Source organism: Panthera pardus, unplaced genomic scaffold, assembly GCF_024362965.1.
Source record: "Panthera pardus isolate Hobbes unplaced genomic scaffold, ASM2436296v1 HiC_scaffold_24, whole genome shotgun sequence".
In the NCBI taxonomy this organism is placed as follows: Eukaryota; Metazoa; Chordata; class Mammalia; order Carnivora; family Felidae; genus Panthera; species Panthera pardus.
In genome coordinates this window covers 67463713-67484414 of record NW_026526810.1, presented here as the reverse complement: position 1 = coordinate 67484414, position 20702 = coordinate 67463713, and the positions used below count along the sequence as shown (strand labels likewise).

The 20702-nt window shown below is 42.3% G+C and overlaps 1 protein-coding gene across 3 annotated transcripts in view; it reads left to right on the top strand.

The window, feature by feature from the left end:
* STXBP6 (syntaxin binding protein 6) overlaps positions 1–20702 on the top strand; it is a 248187-nt gene that overhangs the window by 183275 nt on the left and 44210 nt on the right. For all 3 annotated transcript variants that reach the window (XM_053889310.1, XM_053889311.1, XM_053889312.1), the window contains exons 3-4: positions 12139–12269; positions 13201–13366. In XM_053889310.1, the coding sequence (XP_053745285.1) occupies positions 12139–12269; positions 13201–13366 (297 nt within the window). The remainder of the gene's footprint in view (positions 1–12138; positions 12270–13200; positions 13367–20702) is intronic.

Here is a 20702-nt window from a genome sequence, read left to right as displayed (position 1 = left end):
TTTTATAAAAGCCAGTGTCAGAACTGCAGTGAATAAATGCATTTTCTGTCATGGACTGAATATCCTACCCCTCACCCCCAGATTCATATGTTGAAATCTTAAACCCCATGGGATGGTATTAGGAGGTGGGGCCTTTGAGGGGTGATTAGATCATGAGTGTGGAGCCCTCATAAATAAGATTAATGCCCTTTATTTAAAAAAAAAAATCTCAGAAAGCTCCTTTGCCCCTTCTTCCATGTGAGGGCACAGTGAGAAGACAACTATGAAGCAGGAAATAGGATCTCACCAGACACTGAATCTGCCGGCACCTTGATCTTGGACTTCCCAGCCTCCAAAACAGTGGGAAGTAAATTTCTGTTGTTTATAAGCCCCCCAGTCTGTGGTCCTTCATTATTGTAGCCCAAACAGACTAAGACAGCTTCCAAGTTTGCACATTCTTTCTGTGTGGAGAATATACCGGGTGGTTATTCTGTTACCGGCAGTAACCTTGGAGTGAACTGGGTGGGGCAAGTGCTGAGAGATGCCTATCAGGGTTGGCGATTTCAAATGGGTACCGATTCTCAAACCCTGCCATCATCATCATCATCATTAATTTGCATTTGTTAAGGTATAGCTTATATATTGTAAGTTATACACATCTTAAGTGTACAATTCAGTGGGTTTTTTTTTACATGCATAGAAACCAGGTCACCATCATCCATATCAACATAGAACTTTCCCAGCATCCCAGGAGGCTCCCGCCTACCTCCGTCAAAGGTAATCTCTATTTTGACCACAAATGCTGTAGATCAGCTTGTGAATTTTTTAACAGCTTTATTTCATTGAGGTATCACTGACATGCAGGAAACTTTACATATTTGAGTGGCACAGTTGGTAAGTTTTTACACATATATACCCATGAAATCACCACAACCAAAGTAATGAACCAACCATCCCCAAAAGTTCCCTCACAGCCCTTTGTAATCTCTCTCTGGCCCCCAACATTCCCATCCTCTGTGTCTGTGTGCACGCACTAATTTGCTTTCTGTCCTACGCATGAGTTTACATCTCCTAGAAATTTATGTAAGTGCCAACGTATAGTATGTACTCTTTTTTGGTCTGCCTTTCACTCAGCATAATAATTTTGAGATGGACCTTCGGGTTGTTACCAGTTTTTGCCTCTTACCAATAAAGCTGCTGTGAATATTTGGGCACAAGCGAATATATGGTAGGGGTCAGTCTTTGTAATGTTAGCCTTTCTGACAGCTGTGTCAGGATACCTCGTAATGGTTTCAGTCTCCCATTTCCCTGATGACTAATAGCATTGAGCATCTTTTCATGTGTGTTTTTTTCCCATCCACATCTTCTTTAATGAAGTGTTCAAATCTTCTACACTTTTTTTTTAAAAAACTAGGTGTTTTCTTGAGTTTTAAGAGTTTTAAAAATATAAAGTGATGAAAATAGAAGTCCTTTTTCAAATGGAGATTTGCAAATATTTCCTCCCAGTTTGTGCCTGTCTTTTCATGCTCTTGAAGAGCAGAAGTCTTAAATTTTGGTCCTACCTAATTTGTTCTTTCATGAATTGTGCTTTTAGTGCCATAGCTAAGATGCCTTGCCTAACCCAAGGTCACAAAGATTTTCTTCTGTTTCCTTCTAAAAGTTTTATAGTTGTAAGCTTTTACATGTAGGTCTGTGCTCCATTTTGACGTACTTTTATATATGGTACAAAGTAGGAGCCAAAGTTCCATTTTTTAGCTTGTAGATGTCCGTTTGTTCCAGAAATATTTGTTGAAGTTACTTTTCTCTCTCCAGTGCCTTGCCTTTGTACTTTTTGTGAAAATCAATTACCCATTTATGCAGGTCTTTTTCTGAACTCTCTGTCTTGACACCAGTCCCACGATGTCTGGATTAGTTAATCCAGTAATGAGTCTTATGATCAGGTAGTGTAAGTTCTCCACAACTTTCTTCTCTTTTTTCCGCTCAGAGTGATTTTCGCTCTTTTCGATCACTTTTCCAGTCTGGTTGGTAGAAACAGGCAGGAAACTCTTCCCAAAGCCTATTTGAGCTGGGGCACTCTTTCCTCTATTCATTTTGAATGGTTCCTTCTCTGGCCTCCAGTCATTTCCTTACATACATGTTGGAAGACATACTCAGCTCATACTCAAGGCCGAATCTCTGCAGATCTCCAGCATCCTCTTTGCGTGTAATTCTCTATTCTTCATTACTCTGTCCTGAGAATTTTAGCCCTTTGGTCTCTCCAGACTCTCAGCACTGTCACTCGACTCACAGAATCTGCCAGTCTCTGCCTAGGCTCCTCCCCCTTGCACCACAACCTGGAAGAAACTCGCAAAGCAATCAACTAGGGTGATCGTGAGGCTCACCTCATTCATTTCCCGTCTCTCAAGGATCACTGTCTTTCATTGTGACACTTATTTTGTCTATTTGGACAGAGCACCACTCGTTTCTGCTGTGTAGACACAGGAGTAGAATTTCTGGGTCATAGAATATTGCATGTTTAGTGTTAGTAGGTACTGCTGAGAGTTTGCCAAAATACATTCAGTTCATTTTAACTGTAGATCATTTCCACTAATGTAAAATGACATTCGTTTTACCCAGAACATGTAGATTTTATTCCTCCATTTAACACAGTAAAGAGTGAAGGGGGCAAGTTCTTAGTGACATCATTCACTTTTTTTTAGATGTTCAGTGATGCACACCCTCATTTAAAATGTATTATTAAAAGTATCAAGTAAATAGTGGTGGTGGTGAAGAGGAAGGAAAACAGAGCAGGTAAGTCTGTCTTTGCTTGACTGACAATTGTAATTATATTTGGCAGCCTGTGTTGGCTCAGTGATAACAGCTTTGATTTTTCCAAACACCTAGTGATATTATATGTTTAGTACCTGATCCATTAGAAAATTCTCTGTTACTCTGCCTCCTTCAAGGCAGACAGAAATTCTCATTTGTGGGAGAGTAGCCTTCTCACATCGAAGGTGATCCCTATCTGCATAACATCCTTCCATGGTTCTTTTAGACTGACTACTCATATTGAAGGACTGTGCCCAGCAGTGGGTGCGCAGTGTCAGGGACCATGGCACCAGGCCCTTCCCTCATATAATGGTGAGTGAGCTGCTCAGGGGCAGGGACGTAAAGGCTGCAGAAATGACTCCCTCCTTCCTCACTGGAAGGAGGGTCTTTAGCAACCCCCCTTGCAAGAAAATAAGTATTGAATTTCTACCTGGTATGACATTTCCCTGCAGAGAGTTGCTACATGGCTTGTACTTTTCAGTATATAATGGAAAATGGCAGGGAAAGCGTAACATTAAAGGAATCTCTGTTTCAAGTTTTTATTCCCAGCCCATGAGCTTCTTGTGGAGTAATTAAATTCGTTCTTGAGTCAGGTGCTGCTCCTTTGATGCCTTTGTCTTCAGAGCCTCTGTTTGGAAATCTCTCCTAAGAATAGATCAAAAATGAGGTTTGCATCTGTTTCCAGAATGGAGGAAGTAAGAACAGAGTAAGACTGTTGTTGCATTGCATGGTATAGGGCAAGGGGTTGGATTTTTTAATCTCTTCAGAACCACCACGGTTCTCACTGCTATAAGCATCTGTGTTCTTGGCTTGGGCCTGTTTGTTTCATAGTTACACTACATAAGTCAGACGTGCTATATACCCTTTCCACATAAGGCATGAAGTTGCAATAACTAATACCAGCCGGGTTGTATAATTCATTGCATGTTTACCCTTTACCCAAAATGCATGCAAATTGATTTCCTCCTCAAGTCTATGGAGAATAGTCTCAGGAAGCTAAAAAATCAGGCACAATGGGAAATCTTGGATTGCTGAATCTCCAGCCCAAAACTGTGTTTTCAGGGAGGCTGAAGCAAACAGAATTGCTTATAAGAGATGCGGCTAGAATAAGGATTGAAGGAAAAGAGATTTCCTAAGAAGTTCTCCCCCACAATTTATCTCCTCCCAGTGTCCTGATATTTCTGTTTCTTGGTTTTTACCATTCTCTCCATTCTCCCTAGTCCTCAGGATTCTCCTCTTTTCTAGTAAGAAAACAGTTCACATCCCTTAAAACTGCGGTTTGATCTTGAAACAGAACATTTGAACCTGAAATACATTTGTGGTTTAGTCGTGGTTTCTGGTGGGCTTAGGAACCGTTTCCTCCTTGTGTTGAGGATCCATCCGTTTGTTCACTCCTTCATTTATGCATGCTTCCATAAATTAGCACTTTGTATGTCAATTTGTAATACAGAAGACATCATGGTGCCAGTGTGGAGGGGACAGTACTGGTCTTGCAGTGGGGAACTCAAGCCTTATGGGGATTAAGCTTTCTGATTCCAAGCTAAAGATGTAACAACCTAGGGCTACCTGTGGTGCACCTCCACCTGTCGTTGACCTGAAAAGTAGAATAGCCTTTCCAAATAAAAATCTACATGTTTTTACAAGTAAAAAAACCAAAATGATGAGCAGGGTAAAGAAGATTAAAATTAGAAGGGACTAGGTTTTAGAAATACTAATGAGGTCTCATACTGATATGTGACATTGAAGTTGCGTGTTCCAAAGTAAGCCCATCTGCTTGTTGGTAGTTTGGAAATATTGAAACCAGGTAGTACTTCCCTGCAGAGTTAGTGTAGGGGGGTTGCTTGCTCTATCAACGTGTAAGTTGTTAGCTACTCTCCGTATGGTTCTGTAACCTTCCTAAGGGATGCTTGATGCAAGATGTTTCTTATTCTCCTCCTTCTACTGATGGGTTTCTCCAAATTCCTGTGCAAGAAAAGTTTCCCATGTAAATAGTTCCTTTTTCAATATCCCTTTGGAAAAATTTCCTAGGCTTTCCATCACCTCTTCCTTCTCCAGTTCAGAGGGGAGAATGTGATGTAAGGGACAGGCCTTGGAACTAGTGATACCAAATAAGGAATCTTTTGTGTGGAAAACTTCTTTCTTTGTGATTATCGCTACTAGAGACTAAGGAAGTCTGCCTTTAAGAACAAACCTCAAAGCTCAGTGTACTGATTCTCCCTTCCCCTCCCCTCCCCTTTAGGGTTAGTGGAGCAGGACTGTTAAAAACCATCCATCCCTCCGTGCTTTCCCAGGGCTTGGTGCTGAAGACTGAATGCCACTGTTTTTGTTGCATTTGTCACTCGGATTAAAAGTGTCTCCTAAAAACATGCAGATTCACAAAGACCTTCTCAGGCCTGTTTGGATCCTATCAGGAATCTGGCCAGAGAGCCCCAAGGACCTGGGATAGGGAGGAGAGGGATAGGGCCCCAAAGACAAACTTGGCCATTTCAGGAGTTGGTCTGGTCAGAGCCTGTTGATTCTGAACATTTACTACGTCCCAAATGATAACACGCTTTGAGAAATACTTGGGAAGCCAACGATCAACCCTGTGTGGAACGCGCCATGCTCCATTTCCCCCTAACTGTAGCAGCGATGATGTTCCCCTGTTCTGAAAACATTTGAGGTAACAATCTTCATATTCTCGCTCCTAAGCTTTGTAAACACTCAGCTGTCTCACCAGATAAAGTTGCTGATGCAGCCTCAGACCTGATACTTATTTGCCCACAGATACTGCAAAATCCACCTCGAATCATCAGACATTAGAGTATTGGGAGAGCATTAAGGAAACTAGTTCCAAATAATCATTTCTCACCTCAGTCTGTTAGCCCGTTTCTTTACCACATCAGCCTCCAGAAGGTGTGCTCAATCTTGCTTTTACTTCCTGAACCACATTTCACAGGATTTCTGTCTCCTTTTTTTCCCCCCTTTCATGTCAGCCACCTCTGACAAAGAGCAGCCCTGCTAAGATTCTATGTGGATATCCCTTTTATTCCTTACTCGAAATTGTTTCTCATCAACGGTTTTGTTGAAATCAAAATGTCTGGCCATTAGACCACAGCAGAGCAGAGAGCTAAGGCATACCACAAAGCACTGACCTTCACTTAATGGTAAAGTCATGGTAGGAGGCAGCATGATGAAACTAAGGTATTTTAGGCACCTCGTTATGGTAAACTCTGCAGTTTAGCTACCTAGCCTCAATATCAAACTATATTGTAGAAAGATTTATCTTCAGCGTCTTCTTTTTCATAGAAATGACCACGTAAAATTATAAGGTGATTCAGTTTGAGTTTAATGTGTATAAGAAATGTTTGTGCACATGTTAGGAAAAACCACCTATGAACATGAAATGGTAGCGGATCTAGAGGTGACAAGTAATAATTTTGTTGATATGATGATTATTTGTTTCCTTTAAATTAATGTTTTAAGACTGAAGCTAGATATTTTGTATCTTAAAAACAAAATTGACTTTCCTGTTTGGACTGACTGAGAAGTTATGCGGTATGAATAACGAGATTGTAAGGGAAAGATGTAACTCCTTAGAAAGTCTTTCAACCATTGGACCTTGAAATGAAGGATCAGCCTCTTAATCACTGGCAGACCGTGCATCGTCTGCTGTTTTGCATAAAAAGCAAGTAACTTGCAATTCTGTCTTTCCTTTCCTCATCAGTCTTTGTCCCTACCTCCACCAATTCCTGACTTAACCCTAAGACCAGATTTTATCTAAGAAAGTGCTTTGCTATTGGCAAATAAATAGAAATTTCTGATTGGGCAGAAGCAAGGCTGGGTGGTTTTTACTCTCTGACTGTAGCTAAGCGTCTTATTTTATATTTGTACCATCTTTCATGGAAGGGCCATTCTCTAAAAGACCTTTTTTCAGCCAGTTAGCTCATGAGAGACAGAGATTTCACCACTTGAGTGGTGATGGTAATGATATTACAGGCATAATAGTTTCTATCACTGGTGTTTTTTAGTTTAGTTTTGTTTTTTTATAATGTTTATTTTTGAGAGAGTGAGACCAAGCACAAGCAGGGGAGGGGCAGAGAGAGAGGGAGACATAGAATCCAAAGCAGGTTTCAGGCTCCAAGCTGTCAGCACAAATGCAGGGCTTGAACCCATGAACTGTGAGATCATGACCTGAGCCAGAGTTGGACGCTTAACTGACTGAGCCACCCAAGCATCCCTATCACTGCTTCTTAACTACAGCTGAGATGTAAATGAAGTTTACGTGAAGGCTAATGAAGAGATGTGCCCCCATGAGAACCACATTCTTTTTATCTGAGCTGGTAGCAGAAGGACTTGAGTTTGGTTGGCCCTATGCTTCTATTTTCCTCTGTCACCAGTAGAAAGCAGTGGGTGACAGGAGTGGGAGGGAGTGAAAAAGCAGCATTAGGCCTGGATAACTCCAAAGCGTGGGGAACATCTATGTTTTGATTGTCTTTAACACCTGTCTACACTCGCTAATCACCATTTTACCTTAGAGTGGACCTCAAATGCCAGACCTTCCCGTGACAACTCTCTAAGTTGAAATTAATAGCATTTATGTTTTAATTGTATTTTTTACATTATTTTCTATTTAACATAGGCAGAGCTGTGTACCTATTTACGGCTTTCATGTATTTTGTTTCTCATTAACTTATTCAAGGAAAAAGCCGTTTATCTAAAGGGAGATGTTAAGGAAATAACAGTTCAGAATACTGTCAAAATCACAACAGTAGTATCCTTATTAGAACAAAAAATCCGGTTAGTCCTTAACTTAATGAGCATCCCACATGCAATAAAATGTGGCATTTGACATTGCAGCAAAAGTCTACAGTGGAAAGAGCAGCGGACCCTAAGCTTATTGTGCAAGTTGCAGTCTTCCCATTGATTAACAGTATTACTTTGGCAAGTCAGTGCTTTCCATGCCTCAGTTTCCTTGTCTATAAATACAATGGGTGATAATACAGTAACCCTGCCTCTGTCACAGAGCTGTTGTCAAGCACAAGAGAAAAAACCAGAGGCTGTATTTAAAAAAGAGTTTTAGAAATTTTAATTGCTGGGAAAAATGTCACGTGTGATTATGTCAATTCATAGGATCCTACCTCACAAACCACAAAGATCCATGTGGGGATGTATCCACCGCTTACATGTTTTAGGACCAGATGGGCATCATAGCAGTCTGGTTTTTATGCTTTACAAATATGCCAGAGAGGCAAATTTTGAGTATTTTATCCAGGTTCAAAATGAATCTGTTTTGCAGTAAACAGAGTTCAGGGACAGAAATAACATGGCAAGGGAGCCTACACAGATCAACGATCACACAAGTTTTCTCTATGGAGTTGACATGTAAGCTGAAATCCAAATGGCAAACAAGAGACAACCATTTAAAAAAAAAAAAAAAAAGGACGGAGCATTTCTATGAAGGGAACAGCATTTGCAAAGGGTAGAAAGGGGTTGTAGTTCCCCAGGAGCAAAAGATGGCTGGAGCCTAGTGGACAGAAAGGAGAGTGGAAGGAAATAAGAACAGGGAGGTACTCAAGGGCCAGATCATCTAGGGCCTTGCAGGACACGGTGAGGGCCTCGAGTTTTATTCAGAATGTTTTGGGACGCCACTGAGGAGATTTTAAAAGATGGCTCAGTCTTCCATATTTTAAGTTTGAATGGCCAATCTGGCCAGAGGAACCAGTTTGGGAGAAATCATAGAAGTCCAGGTGAGGGCTAATGGTCTATTACCTGGAATATTGGCAGCTTCATGAAGCCTGCTTGACCTCCCCCAGCTCTGCCTTGGTCCTTAAAGCCCCCTCCCTCCGCAACACCTCAGGTGACTCTGGTTATGCGTTAGCACTGTTTTTGCATCATTTTTAACAATCCTCCCACTGCCCAAATTCTTGACTCAGAACCGTATCTTATTCAATCTTTGAATTGCCCACCAAACTTATTTCTGTGCCTCCCATCTTGATACATGTTCCATAAATATTTGTGAAATGAGTTCATACACCACAGTGGCCTCAACAGTCACAGTACCTCAGAATCACCTGAGGAGATTGAAAATGTGGGTGCCAGGCCACACCTCCAGAGATTCTGATTCACGTGGTTTGGTGTTATTTGTTGTAAAAACTGCCAGATGATTCTGGTGCACATTGGAGTAGAGGGCCAGGGTGATTCTGGGTGGTCTTACCTGGGAGTGTGATGCTCACCCTACCCCTTTAATTTTTTTTTTCAATGTTTTATTTATTTTTGAGAGACAGAGACAGAGCACAAGTGGGGGAGGGGCAGAGAGAGAGGGAGACACAGAATCCGAAGCAGGCTCCAGGCTCTGAGCTGTCAGCACGGAGCCCGACGCCGGGCTCAAACTCAGGAACCCTGAGATCATGACCTGAGCTGAAGTCAGATGCTTAACCGATTGAGCCACCCAGGCACCCTTCACCCTACCTCTTGAAATGCCAATATGTTTTCCTTTTCCCCATGAATGTTGCAGGCATGATAGAAGTGCCCTGGTTATCTGCCCTTTAAAGTTCTTCGAAATAATGAATGCAGAGTCTACTTTATTGGGGTAGTTGGCCATAGAGCACTCCGATATTACTGATCCAGGGTGTGCTATCAATCAGTTGTCCTTTGGAAGGAGAAGATAGATGACTTTTTTTCACCAGACTTCCAGAATTTGACCAGCATATTTGTTTTACCAGCTATGGACCCTGAAAACACCAAAGCAATGAAAGGGTTAAACATGGCTCCATCAAACACAGAACTCAGAAAGTCTGGCAGTGGTGTCTTTGTGCAGTTGTTTTGATTTCCGAAGGGGAAAGTCTTTATTTAACTCCACATAATGTGTATATAATAATATAATTTTAAGGCACCTGCTTCAAAATAGAAACTGGGATGTTGGAGATAATAACAATAAACAAAAATTAAACTAAACCGGGCTCAGTGCCCAGGAAAACTACCAAGATTCCAAGAACTGGGCAAAGAATAAGCTAATAGGGAGAACAAGGCAGCAGTGGTTGGAGTTGTAACTGCCTCCATGAAGAATGATCGCTCTGTAGGCGGGATCTCTGTTAGCGGTTCTGTGGGGCATTTGTCATGTGGGTGGGGTTCCTGCCCTTCTCATTTCAGTGACAGACTTCCAATGGAACTTGCTTTTTCTAAAATGTCAACCCTCAACATGCCAGTAATTACAGGGACCCTGCATTGTGTTTGAGTTTTTATAATGCTGTAAACCACTTGGAAATAAATGGACCAGAAGTAAAAATAGGAGTTCATAACAACTTTAAAGTTAGAAGGGAAACCCTCATGTTTCCCAGGATGCCTAAATGTCGTGTGATTTACATAAACAAAGGAGGAAATCCTCTTTGTGTGTTTAGGGGTGTGTGTCTAATACAGGAACCCGTGTTTTCCTGTTATTGAAACGTATTCTTTAATCTTTTAAGCACATTTTAGGACCTGCATGTATTCCAGGTGTCTTGTTTCCTCTAACATGAAAACTGAAGAGCAGGGCATGGCTATCAGAGAGACCTATTAGATCCCATAGGAGGCACACAAAATAAACGGATAGACAGAGCCCTGGGCAGACTGATACTATTGCCTGGATTTAGTTCGGGGAATGATTATTCTTAAGAGGACTTAACAGACTTATTCGTGGAGCTGTAAGCCAGGCAGACTGTGTGTGAACAGAAGACTGTAAAATTTCCTCTGATCGCGGGTGTTAAGGGGATGATGACTTTTTAACCATGAAAGTAAACGTAATTGGTATGAAATGTTCAGAAGCTTTTAGCCAAATATAACTGAAATAATGGGTAATAAACCTAAGCATTATTTGAAATTGTTTTTTAAGTGTTTGCTAAATCCTGGTTTGGAGCAAAGGGGAAAGATTGTACCGAGGTCATAAAAACAGGTCTTTAGTCCTGGAACCATGCAGTTCTTGCCAAACGTAAAGGCAAGATGCCCACATTTCATTCCCCTCTTGGTCCCTGGGTTCCTGCTTTAATGCCCGCAGATACTGCAACTGCCCTGAACTCTAGCGTGCGTGAAGGAGGGTCCTTCTTACCAGGAACCGTGACCACAGTAGATGCCTGCTGTCCTTCATCCCTCAAGGATTCTTTTTGCCATCCAATGACCATCCGCAGGCTTATATAGAAATACAGGATCTGCAGGGCTGTTTGAAACAAAGAAAGAATGTGCCACTGCTGCACAGTCGTCCTAGGATTGCATTCATGACAAGTAGTACTTTCCACTTCTCCTAGTTCCCTTACTACCATCGTTTCTGTTAAATTTTACAACTCGTACAGCCAGGCCTCGGGAGGAGCTTTTACATTAAGCCCTTTTATAACACTCAATTACGTCTCCACCTTTGAGGCTCTAAGTCACGAAATAAGCAGATGTGGAAATATCCAGATGTGGAAATATCCAGCAGATGTGGAAATATCCAGGGTAAGCTGGTCTAGCGGCCGGTGCTTGACCTCCATCTGAGAGGTGACGCTGTCCATCCTTGGCATGGAAGGGGCAAAGGAAGAACTGACTAAGGCTGGAAGGAGGAACTGTCTCGGTCCTGCAGGTGTGGAAGCCTCAGGAATGTGGGGCAGGCGGGTATGTGAATGCCAAACGCAGGCATAAAGAGATGCAAGCTAGATTCAAACTGGACAATATTTTAAAGCCAAATAATGTTTTAAATATTCCCTCTCTTACCATGGAAGCCCGGTATGTTTACATTCAAATACCACGCTAGGTATATACATTGCGGTTCACTAGGGGAGCCAGTAACATCCACTTCCTTTAAAATCCAGCCTTTCCTAGTGACCTTTCCCTGACACCTGTCAACCCTGTATGCTTCTTTCCGTGCAGTTGGTCACCATGTTCTTGTAGCCTCCATTAGAAGTGCCCGGTGTTACCTGATTGAGGCGTGTTCAGTTTGAATGAATGAAGACAGAAATGAAGCAGCCCTTAAAATTATAATTATTCTGCAATCGCTTGAGAGTGGAGACTAGCACTTCTGTTTCTTTTGAGTTCACCCCTCATCAGAGGCATATGTATTCAGGGGCTCTTGGGTAGCTGTCAGTTGCGTGTCTGACTTTTGATGTCAGCTCAGGTCATGAACCCAGGGTCGTGGGATCAGGCCACACATCGGGCTCCGCGCTGAGCAAGGAGCCTGCTTGAGATTCTCTCTCTCCCCCTCTGCCCCTCTCCCCCCTCACTTTCTCTCTCTCTCTCTCTCTCTCTCAGAAAATAAAAGGCACATGTATTCATATTCTGTGTGTTTTTGTGTGTGTGCACATGTAAATCTAAGATGAAAACCAACCAACCTGCACACCCACTAATCTGAGTGGTTTCTCTTGGCAGTGACAAACAAGAAACCCACACAGGCGTCCATCACGAAGGTCAAACAGTTTGAAGGCTCCACGTCATTCGTGCGGAGGTCACAGTGGATGCTTGAGCAGCTTCGCCAGGTTAATGGCATCGATCCTAATCGGGTGAGTGAATGTCTGGTGTTGAGCGAAGGTGTTCTCTTCACACGATGACTCCCTCGCTGACCTTGGCAGTGGTGGTGGTCGTCTGAGTCCTCTTTAGCGAAGTTATTTCTCTGTTTCAGTTACATGGCTAAGACTTTCTTATTTCTATGCCCTTATGGGGAACTCTAAGTCTTTTCATCATGTGTGATGCAGAAACGTAAGGGGATGCACGCTGAAGAAGTGCTGGCTCCTGTAGTAGGTTTATCAGCCAAGTGCAAAGAGCAGAGTTCAGATATCATGTCCATGGTTACCAATACGAAAAACGCATGTTCATCAAGGCTTCACGTATTTCGTTATATCACCAGTGATGAGATTTATTAGCCGAGCGAGCAAATAAATAGATGGCACCTTACAAATTATGTATTAGGATTCTATTGGATTTAATACGAGAAACATTTTAAGGTAGAGCTGTTTATTTAAGTACCTTCCCTTTTGTTCACACATACTCACTGTATAAAACCTCGGTAATGAGGAGAAATAAAATGTAAATTGTCACTATATGCTAAAATAATAAGGGAGAATCTTTTCCTTACCAAAGGTTAGGGGCAAGATTCATGGGTTTCACTGCCAAGAACGTGACCTTTTCCAGGTCATCGGGAAGGCAGTATCTAGTCTAAATTGTGCCAGGTCAATGTGTAGTAAGCTGTTGGGGCTTCTGTGAGCGTAGCTTCCTAGGGACATCTATAAATACTGCAAGATCTGGGGTTTGCTTGATAAACAGAGAAAGGTGAACTTTCTTTCCATGCACCTGGGTGCGAATAAAGATGAGCCTTGTGATTAAGACCAAAGTTTCGAAAGGTGTTTCAGCTTTTGTGAGCCTTTTGTCAGGGGTAAGCTGGAAGCCGCAGTTTTTCTAGGTTGAGATCGGCACTTATTTCACTGTCTTTTCCAGGATTCTGCAGAATTTGATCTGTTGTTTGAAAATGCATTTGACCAGTGGGTGGCCAGCACAGCTTCAGAAAAATGCACCTTCTTCCAGATCCTCCACCATACCTGCCAGAGGTACCTCACGGACAGGAAGCCCGAATTTATTAACTGCCAGTCCAAACTCATGGGAGGTGAGTGGACATTCATACGGCTTTGGCCACCCCGTTTCCTCAGACTCGCTTTCACATGAAAAGGTAGGTGTCAGCAACATAAAGGCAAAAAAAGAATCAGGATACTCAGAGCTGGACAGCATGAAAAACCAGTCTAGGGAGTTCATTGTATGCTAAGTCTAGACACAGTGGAATGTTTTCATTCTTAACCAAATCTGGTCTTTTGGGAAGAATTAGCCACTTAGCTAAGATTAGTTATGCTATAAGAACAAACCTGTCCCCTCATTAGGAAAACCTTTCAGTTTGGGTTTCTTGACTACCATTTCTATAAATTCATTGCAGAGCGCCATTTTCTAGGCTGTTTTTTCCTATTATGTCTCAAGATATTCTCCAAATATTAACATGTAGATTCTGACACATATAATCTCTTTCTTTCAAATAGCAGCTAGTCTCACGTTTATTCCTCGAATGTCACACAAAGGGGAGTTAGGCTGAGCACTGTAAGCCAGCCTTAAGGGGTGAGTACCAGTGTTGGCAACTTAATGAGAAACATTTAGAGGGTGCTTAACACATTTCTTTTAGGTGGCATTGCTTTTTAGGGAATTGAAACTGTGCTAAAAATATTCTCAAAAAGCCTTGCCAGTCACTCTGTGAGCTGAGGAAGGAAGTTTATATCATTGCTCTCTTCACTGACCTGTTCTCCGGGTTTTGAAGAAAAAAGTTTTTTGTGCCCCAACTTTATCTTAATCAAATGTCAAATGAAGGTCACGTCATAGACACTACGTCTCCTCCTCGGGCTGTACATATCTTTCATATGAACACGGCACAGAACCCATTAGTCTGCCCACACACCTAATGTGTGCATACTGCCATTCTGCCCTTGGTCTGCTAGATGTCGTGGGGGCAGATCTCACACAGTGAGTTGCTTACGTCATAAGAACCTAGAAAGGTCTTCCTTAGGCGTTGATGCAGTATTCTATTATAGCTTTTCCATTTAGTCCTAGAAAAATATCAGAGGTGATGAGTAGTGCCTATTTTCTTCAAAGCGGCCCCATCCTGTGTACAGAAGTAAAAACTGTGAGATGTGGATGTTGAAAGACAACATGTGACGCTGACCTCTTACTGTTTAGAAAATAGAATGAGATACTGCTCTCATGTCTGGGCCACCAGTACTCTTCACGTGAATCCCACCTGCAAAGCCCAGCTTTAACAGATGTGGCAGATGAGAGCGCCCTGGGTTCATGGCCACAGATGACTGAGTTTTTCAGTGACTAGAGAATTGACTGGGAAATCCCAGCTTTCCCTCATTCTTCACTGGGTAGGATTTTCTCTGCTATCCTAGAATCAGATTGGTTTCTTGATGTCAAGTTCCTACTAGGAAGAATTTTTCCATCGGTGTCCGTATGGTCAGTAGATGCCTGGATAGCACTTACGCAGAGTCTCCTCTGAAAATAATGTGACATTATGGGTTTGACATTTCTGTTGCCCTTGGAGATAGACTCCCCTCACGCATTCCACTTCTGCTCGTTCCGTCCTGAGAGCAGAGTGGCCAGAAGCAGAAGCGGTGCCATGGGAACTACCACATTTCCTCAGAAGGGAAATGTGAGTCGGAAGCAGGAGGGCCACAGCCGTGCTCCCTCCACTGTCCTTGCGAGAGAAACGCGTCTCGTCCTTCCTGCTAAGGTTGAGGGGAACTTTGGTAGCTCTTCTCTGCCTCCTCTCACTAGGTGGTCCCTCCTCTCTGTTGCCTCTCTGAGGCTCTCATTTCTTCTCTCAATACAGTTCCTTTCATGCAGGCATGCATTCATTCATTCATTCATCCATTCCTGGTTCATCATCCAATTATACAACAAGTAAGCACTAAGTACGTGCTATGTGCTGTACTATGTGCTGGTCACTGTGCTCTGTCCTAGATATAGAAAATCGTTTGGTTCCTTAATGGACCCCAGTTTCACCACCCATATTCCAGACTGGCAGATCCCTAACAGCCTTTCTGTAAGCCCTTCATTACCTTCTTGAATGTCCTCAGACCTTCCAACACAGTCCCACTCAGCCGCTTCTGTCAGTCATTGGCTCAGCCCTTCAGAGGTCTTCCAGTGCCCTGTGGATCCCAAAGTCTGTAGAGTTGAGACAGGAATCCATATATCCAATGTTAAGTTGTTGTGTGTTGGATAAAGCCGCAGATTGATTTCCTGTAGTAAGAAGAAGACTAAGTGAATGAGACCAAGTGCCAGAACTGGCTCTGCCTTTTGAGACCGTCGACCTCACTTTTCACTGGTGTCTTGTCTTCTTTAGACCTCACTTTTCGCTGGTGTGACTTGTGGAGGTTGGATTAGATCTCTACAGTCCACTTCAGTTTTAATATTTAGAGAATCAATAATGCTTAAGTTACAGCTTTATTGTGTAGATTAATCACTTCTTAATTACAAGTCAAATAAAAGACTTGGCACAGTTAAATATTGACGGGTCTTAGATTCCTAAGGAAGACAAAAAAGTTTGAGTTAAGCACATGTAATTTGTTGGCAGCACATAGATCCTTCACGCGTGCACCTCGTCTTCTTGTTGCTTGTCCTTGGTAACAGCCGTACCAACATACCCTAGTTAATTAGCATACCAATTAGTCTTCCTTTCTGCCACTTACCACAGTTCAGACTTAAAAAGCGCATAGTTCTTGGGTCACAACATTCTGACCCCTTTAACTTTGGGGATACCTACCCTATCTTCAGCAGATGAAATCTGTTTCAATTCCACAGTATCCTTTGGTCTGTCCTCACCGTATGGGTCACACATCCTAGAACCGGTTGTTATCAGAACTGTGAAATGTCACAGATTTTGTGATTTTAAAGAACTAATATCAGCGTTGGTATGCTGCCCTACACCAGATTGTTTACATATGTTATCTCATTTAGCCTTTTACAGTAGCTTTTGGAAATCGAATTTATTATCTCTGCTTTACAGAGAAGGAAATAGGATCAGAGAGATCATCAAATAGCTTGCCAGGGGTCATATAGCTAGTAAGTGGCAGAGGTGAGATTCAAACACAGGCCCTCTCCACTCTAAATTTATCTTCCCCAGGGCCACTGAGTGCCATACCCCAGGGGACACAGTGACATTTTCTTTTCTATGAATGGTGCCCTTGAAGTTAGGTAGGAATTTGGAGAAAATAATTAGCCAGCACATCCCTAGGTTTTAACAAAGGGAGATAAGGGGAGAGGGCCAGAGATTATAGACTTTTAACTCTTTTCCTTGTCTTATCGTTGGTATGCAATTAAGATAGGAAGTCTTAAGCTTTTTTTTTTCCCCCCTCTTGGTCCTAAGAATGATGGAGTTATCAGGGATCTTTAAAACCACCTTGCTCTTTGGTTGCTTTTGATTTCGGTTTTGTTCATCTGCTATTATTCATGTTTCAACATAATAAAGAGATGAACTATTTTGGTGGCTGGGAAAGATGATGGAGCTCTGGCCACTCCCTGGACCTCTCAGGTACTCTGCATCTGGCCTAACCCTGTCATTGGGAAAGCTGAGGACCAGTGATTTTGAATCACGTTACTGAGGTCCCAGTACTGGAAGCAAGTCCGCCTGACTCCCACTGAACCGCACGTTCTTTAATACCAGTTCAGACAGGATCATCATTTTAAATATCTACAATTCCATGCAGTTCTTCTCTGTAGTTACTGATGGTATATACCCCACATGGCCATGTTTTTCCCTTTCCCTCGGGGAAAATCAGTTACACAGAGACGGATTCTTTGACATGGTTGAAACTCTCTCCTGCAAACATGATATTCCATCTCCAGAGGACGGACTGGGAAGCTTTGATCTTCTGATGCTGGTTACAGAACCCAGGAGACACATGTATAGTCTGTAGGGCTGAGTGAAGGCCATCATAAACGGAAAGAGGGCAGGATGCTGTAAGCAGGTGTGAAGAGGGGAAGCATTGGTTTCTTCTCTTGCCTCTGTCAGCATCTTGGCAGCCATCTTCTCTTCCCTGGATAGTAGGAAGACCTGGAAGCTGGAACCAAGTCCTCCAGGCTTGGTCATTCCTAACTTCCACTCTACCTCTCATTTAATTCATTAAAGGTTGGTCACCTTTCAAAGATACAAAGCCGTTCATTTAGTTGCTGGATCCCTAAGCTACCAAGAAACCTAGATTTAACCAGACCGAAGGCAGAGGCATGAAGCCAGTCTTTCTACTAAAATATGACATGGCGTCATGAATGAAAGGGGCCCTGAAAGTGAACCTCGGGTTCATTTCTGAGATGCTAGATTTTTTTGTCTCTCTCTCTGTTTATCGTAGGCAGAGATGATACACTGTTATGTGTGTGGTAACACATTTGCACTTCAAAGATGCCTCCAAGGTGTTAATCATATGTGTAGACCTTTGGATTCCAGAGGAGAGACTTCCTTTCAGCTAATTCATTTCAATGAAACGTGGTCTGCTCCCAAATAGTAGTATCAGTGTAGACAGTGGGAATGTCATATTAAGTCAAGGTCCCATTGGGAACTTTGTTGTATTGCTTTCTTTCTTTTCCTTCGTAAATCCCACATGGCTCTCCATTGCTCTTTTATTTACTCCGACCTTTCGTAGCGATTACTATCACCCTATTATTCTTATGCCTAATGCTGTGGGCTATGGAAATCTGTAGTGGTATTGAACAACTTCTGTGTTAGAACCACAACGTAGATTCTTTGCAAACCTGTTTTCTTCAATAAGTGTTATAAATTACTTTCTGGAAAAAAATGATTTATTCTTCAAGGCAAGCTTCTGTACAGACTGAAGCACGTCCTAGCATTTTCTTGAACTCAACCCAAACAGCCTTGGCTAACCCACACAATTACCTCTTGTTCTTTCACCTGTTTTGTATGGCTCCTCCTTCAGTGGACCCTCCTATGCTGTTTGCAGCCAAGTTTCGCATGTGTCCTCGTTGATTTCACAAGCATTCACTCAGCACCACCTATCTGTCAGGCACTGAGCTAGCTGGAGAGACCCAACAACAACGTAGATACCTTGCTGACTTTGCTTACTGTTCTGGGGAGACAACAGGTGTAAATAGATAATAAACAGTTCAATAACACCAAGGTGATTGCTGAGCTGCATTGTAAAGGATGGATAGCAGTTGCCAGCCAGACAGGGGCAGGGTGAAATGAGCTCTCTCTTACTGCAACAGTTAATCTAGAGAGTTTCATTCCAATGTTGGCTATGTTCAGATTTTGGAATGTGGCAGATTGTTTTTCCACAAAGCAGCCTATTTTGAAATGCTGTATATTTTCATCATCACCAAAGGAAATTTCTTAAGTGTTGCTTTCGTACGCACAGCCCTTCAAATGATGGTATCAAGCCCAGACTTCTGAGCTCTATTAGAATTCCAGGGACACAGATGTCTCTGATGTCTCCTTCATAGCAGGCTTGCCCTCATTTCCCTTGCTGATTGGTATGCTAAAGGAAACACCTAATGGCTTTACGCTGGATTCCCCTGGGATGGAATAGACTCTCAGGGTTTGAAGTGTGACTTTGCATTGTACTTTTCTTCCAAATAATGCAGGGTCATCCCTGGGTGAAGGTTGTGAATATTTCACCTTGCAAGTGCTCTAGGCATGGGCATATGTAAGGTGGAATAACAAGTAACTTCTTAAAAGAGCACATGTGTACCTCCTAATGGGGTTTTAATGGGAAAAACAGTGATCAATATGGTCATTCTTTCTTTTTTAATTTGTTTTAAGATCATTTATTTTGAGAGAGAGAGAGAGACAGTATGAGCGGGCAGAGAATCCCAAGCAGGTTCTGCATTGTCAGCACAGAGCCCAACGCGGGGCTCAAACTCACGAAACCATAAGATCATGACCTGAGCTGAAACCGAGAGTCAGACACTTAACCAACTGAGCCACCCAGGTGCCCCAGTATGGTCATTCTTAATCCCAATATATTAATATACTACTTCAAGGGAATCTGTAACATTTTCCATAATTCTTATATTTCTTCTCTATGATGGGATATTTTCTGCCACTGAATAATGGCTCTGTGGGATGTGAACCTCGCGCTCCTACACATGCTCCAGCCAGCGCCACATTACAATGAATTGTTTCTTTCTCAAGACTAGATTAATGTGTAATTTTGCCCACTGTTTCAGCCTTAATATGCTGGGGGATACACACACATACACGCATACATTAGAGATTATCATTCATGTACCAAGTTAAATTGTGTTAAAACCACCATATTGCTGCTGCTTAATGCCACCACCCGGATGCAGAACAGAGGAGACAGCCAGGCTGTTCAGTGACACACTGTTTTGACAGAGCTAAAGTGTTCCTTATAGTTCTTTAAATCAACAGGAATCCCTGTCAGAGTTCCTTCAGTGGCTTTCTTTGTCACTGTTGAAGAAATACAAAATAACAAACTTCACTTCTCCTCTGCCCTGGCCCAAACAAGGAAAATGATTTATAAGGAGCACCCGGATCCACAGCTCTTAAGGAATGGAGTTAGTGCCTCCATCAAGGCCTGTCCCTCATTCCCCATCCATTCAATGCAGGCCATGACTTTCAAGTCACTTAATAAGCACATCTTCTTTTCCTTATATTGATTCAGCTAAGTAGAAGACGAGATCATGCCAATTTAACAAGGTATTTATGACCGAATTTAAAATTCTGTTTGAAAGATCTCTGTAAATGACTGTTAATTATATCAATCATGTACACACACAGATTTATCAACCAGTCTTCCATTACTCCATCCTCCTCATTTTCCTAGACAGCATGGTATTTCATCAGAGACTCAGCTTATAGACACTTTTTTGGAGAGAGTAAGAAACTAAGACTAGAAACAAAAAAATTGCATCAATAAAAATAACAGTACAAATAGTTTTTTAAAAAATGTCTAACATTTATTTATTGCTGAGACACAGAGAGAGACAGAGCACGGGCAGGGGAGGGGCAGAAAGAGAGAAGGAGATATAGAATCTGAAGCAGGCTCCAGGCTCTGAGCTGTCAGCACAAAGCCTGATGCGGGGCTCAAACCCACGAACCACAAGATCATGACCTGAGCCAAAGTCAGATGCTCAACTGACTGAACCACGCAGGCACCACAACAGTACCAATATTTAAATTATACAGTTGGGAAAGCCCAGCTAGGGTTTTCTATTTGTTTTGGTTATTGAGATTCTACCACTTTAACTACTGTATCAAACAAGTTAGATGTTCATGATGCTACATGACTCACAGACGTAACCATCCGACATTGGCCAAGCACCATTAGGAGCAGGACATTATAGCAGAAGCCCTGAGAGGTTTCTGGATCTGGATCTTTTATGTATTTGTTGTTTCAATTTAGGACAACATTGCCAGTTATTATGTTGGGTGA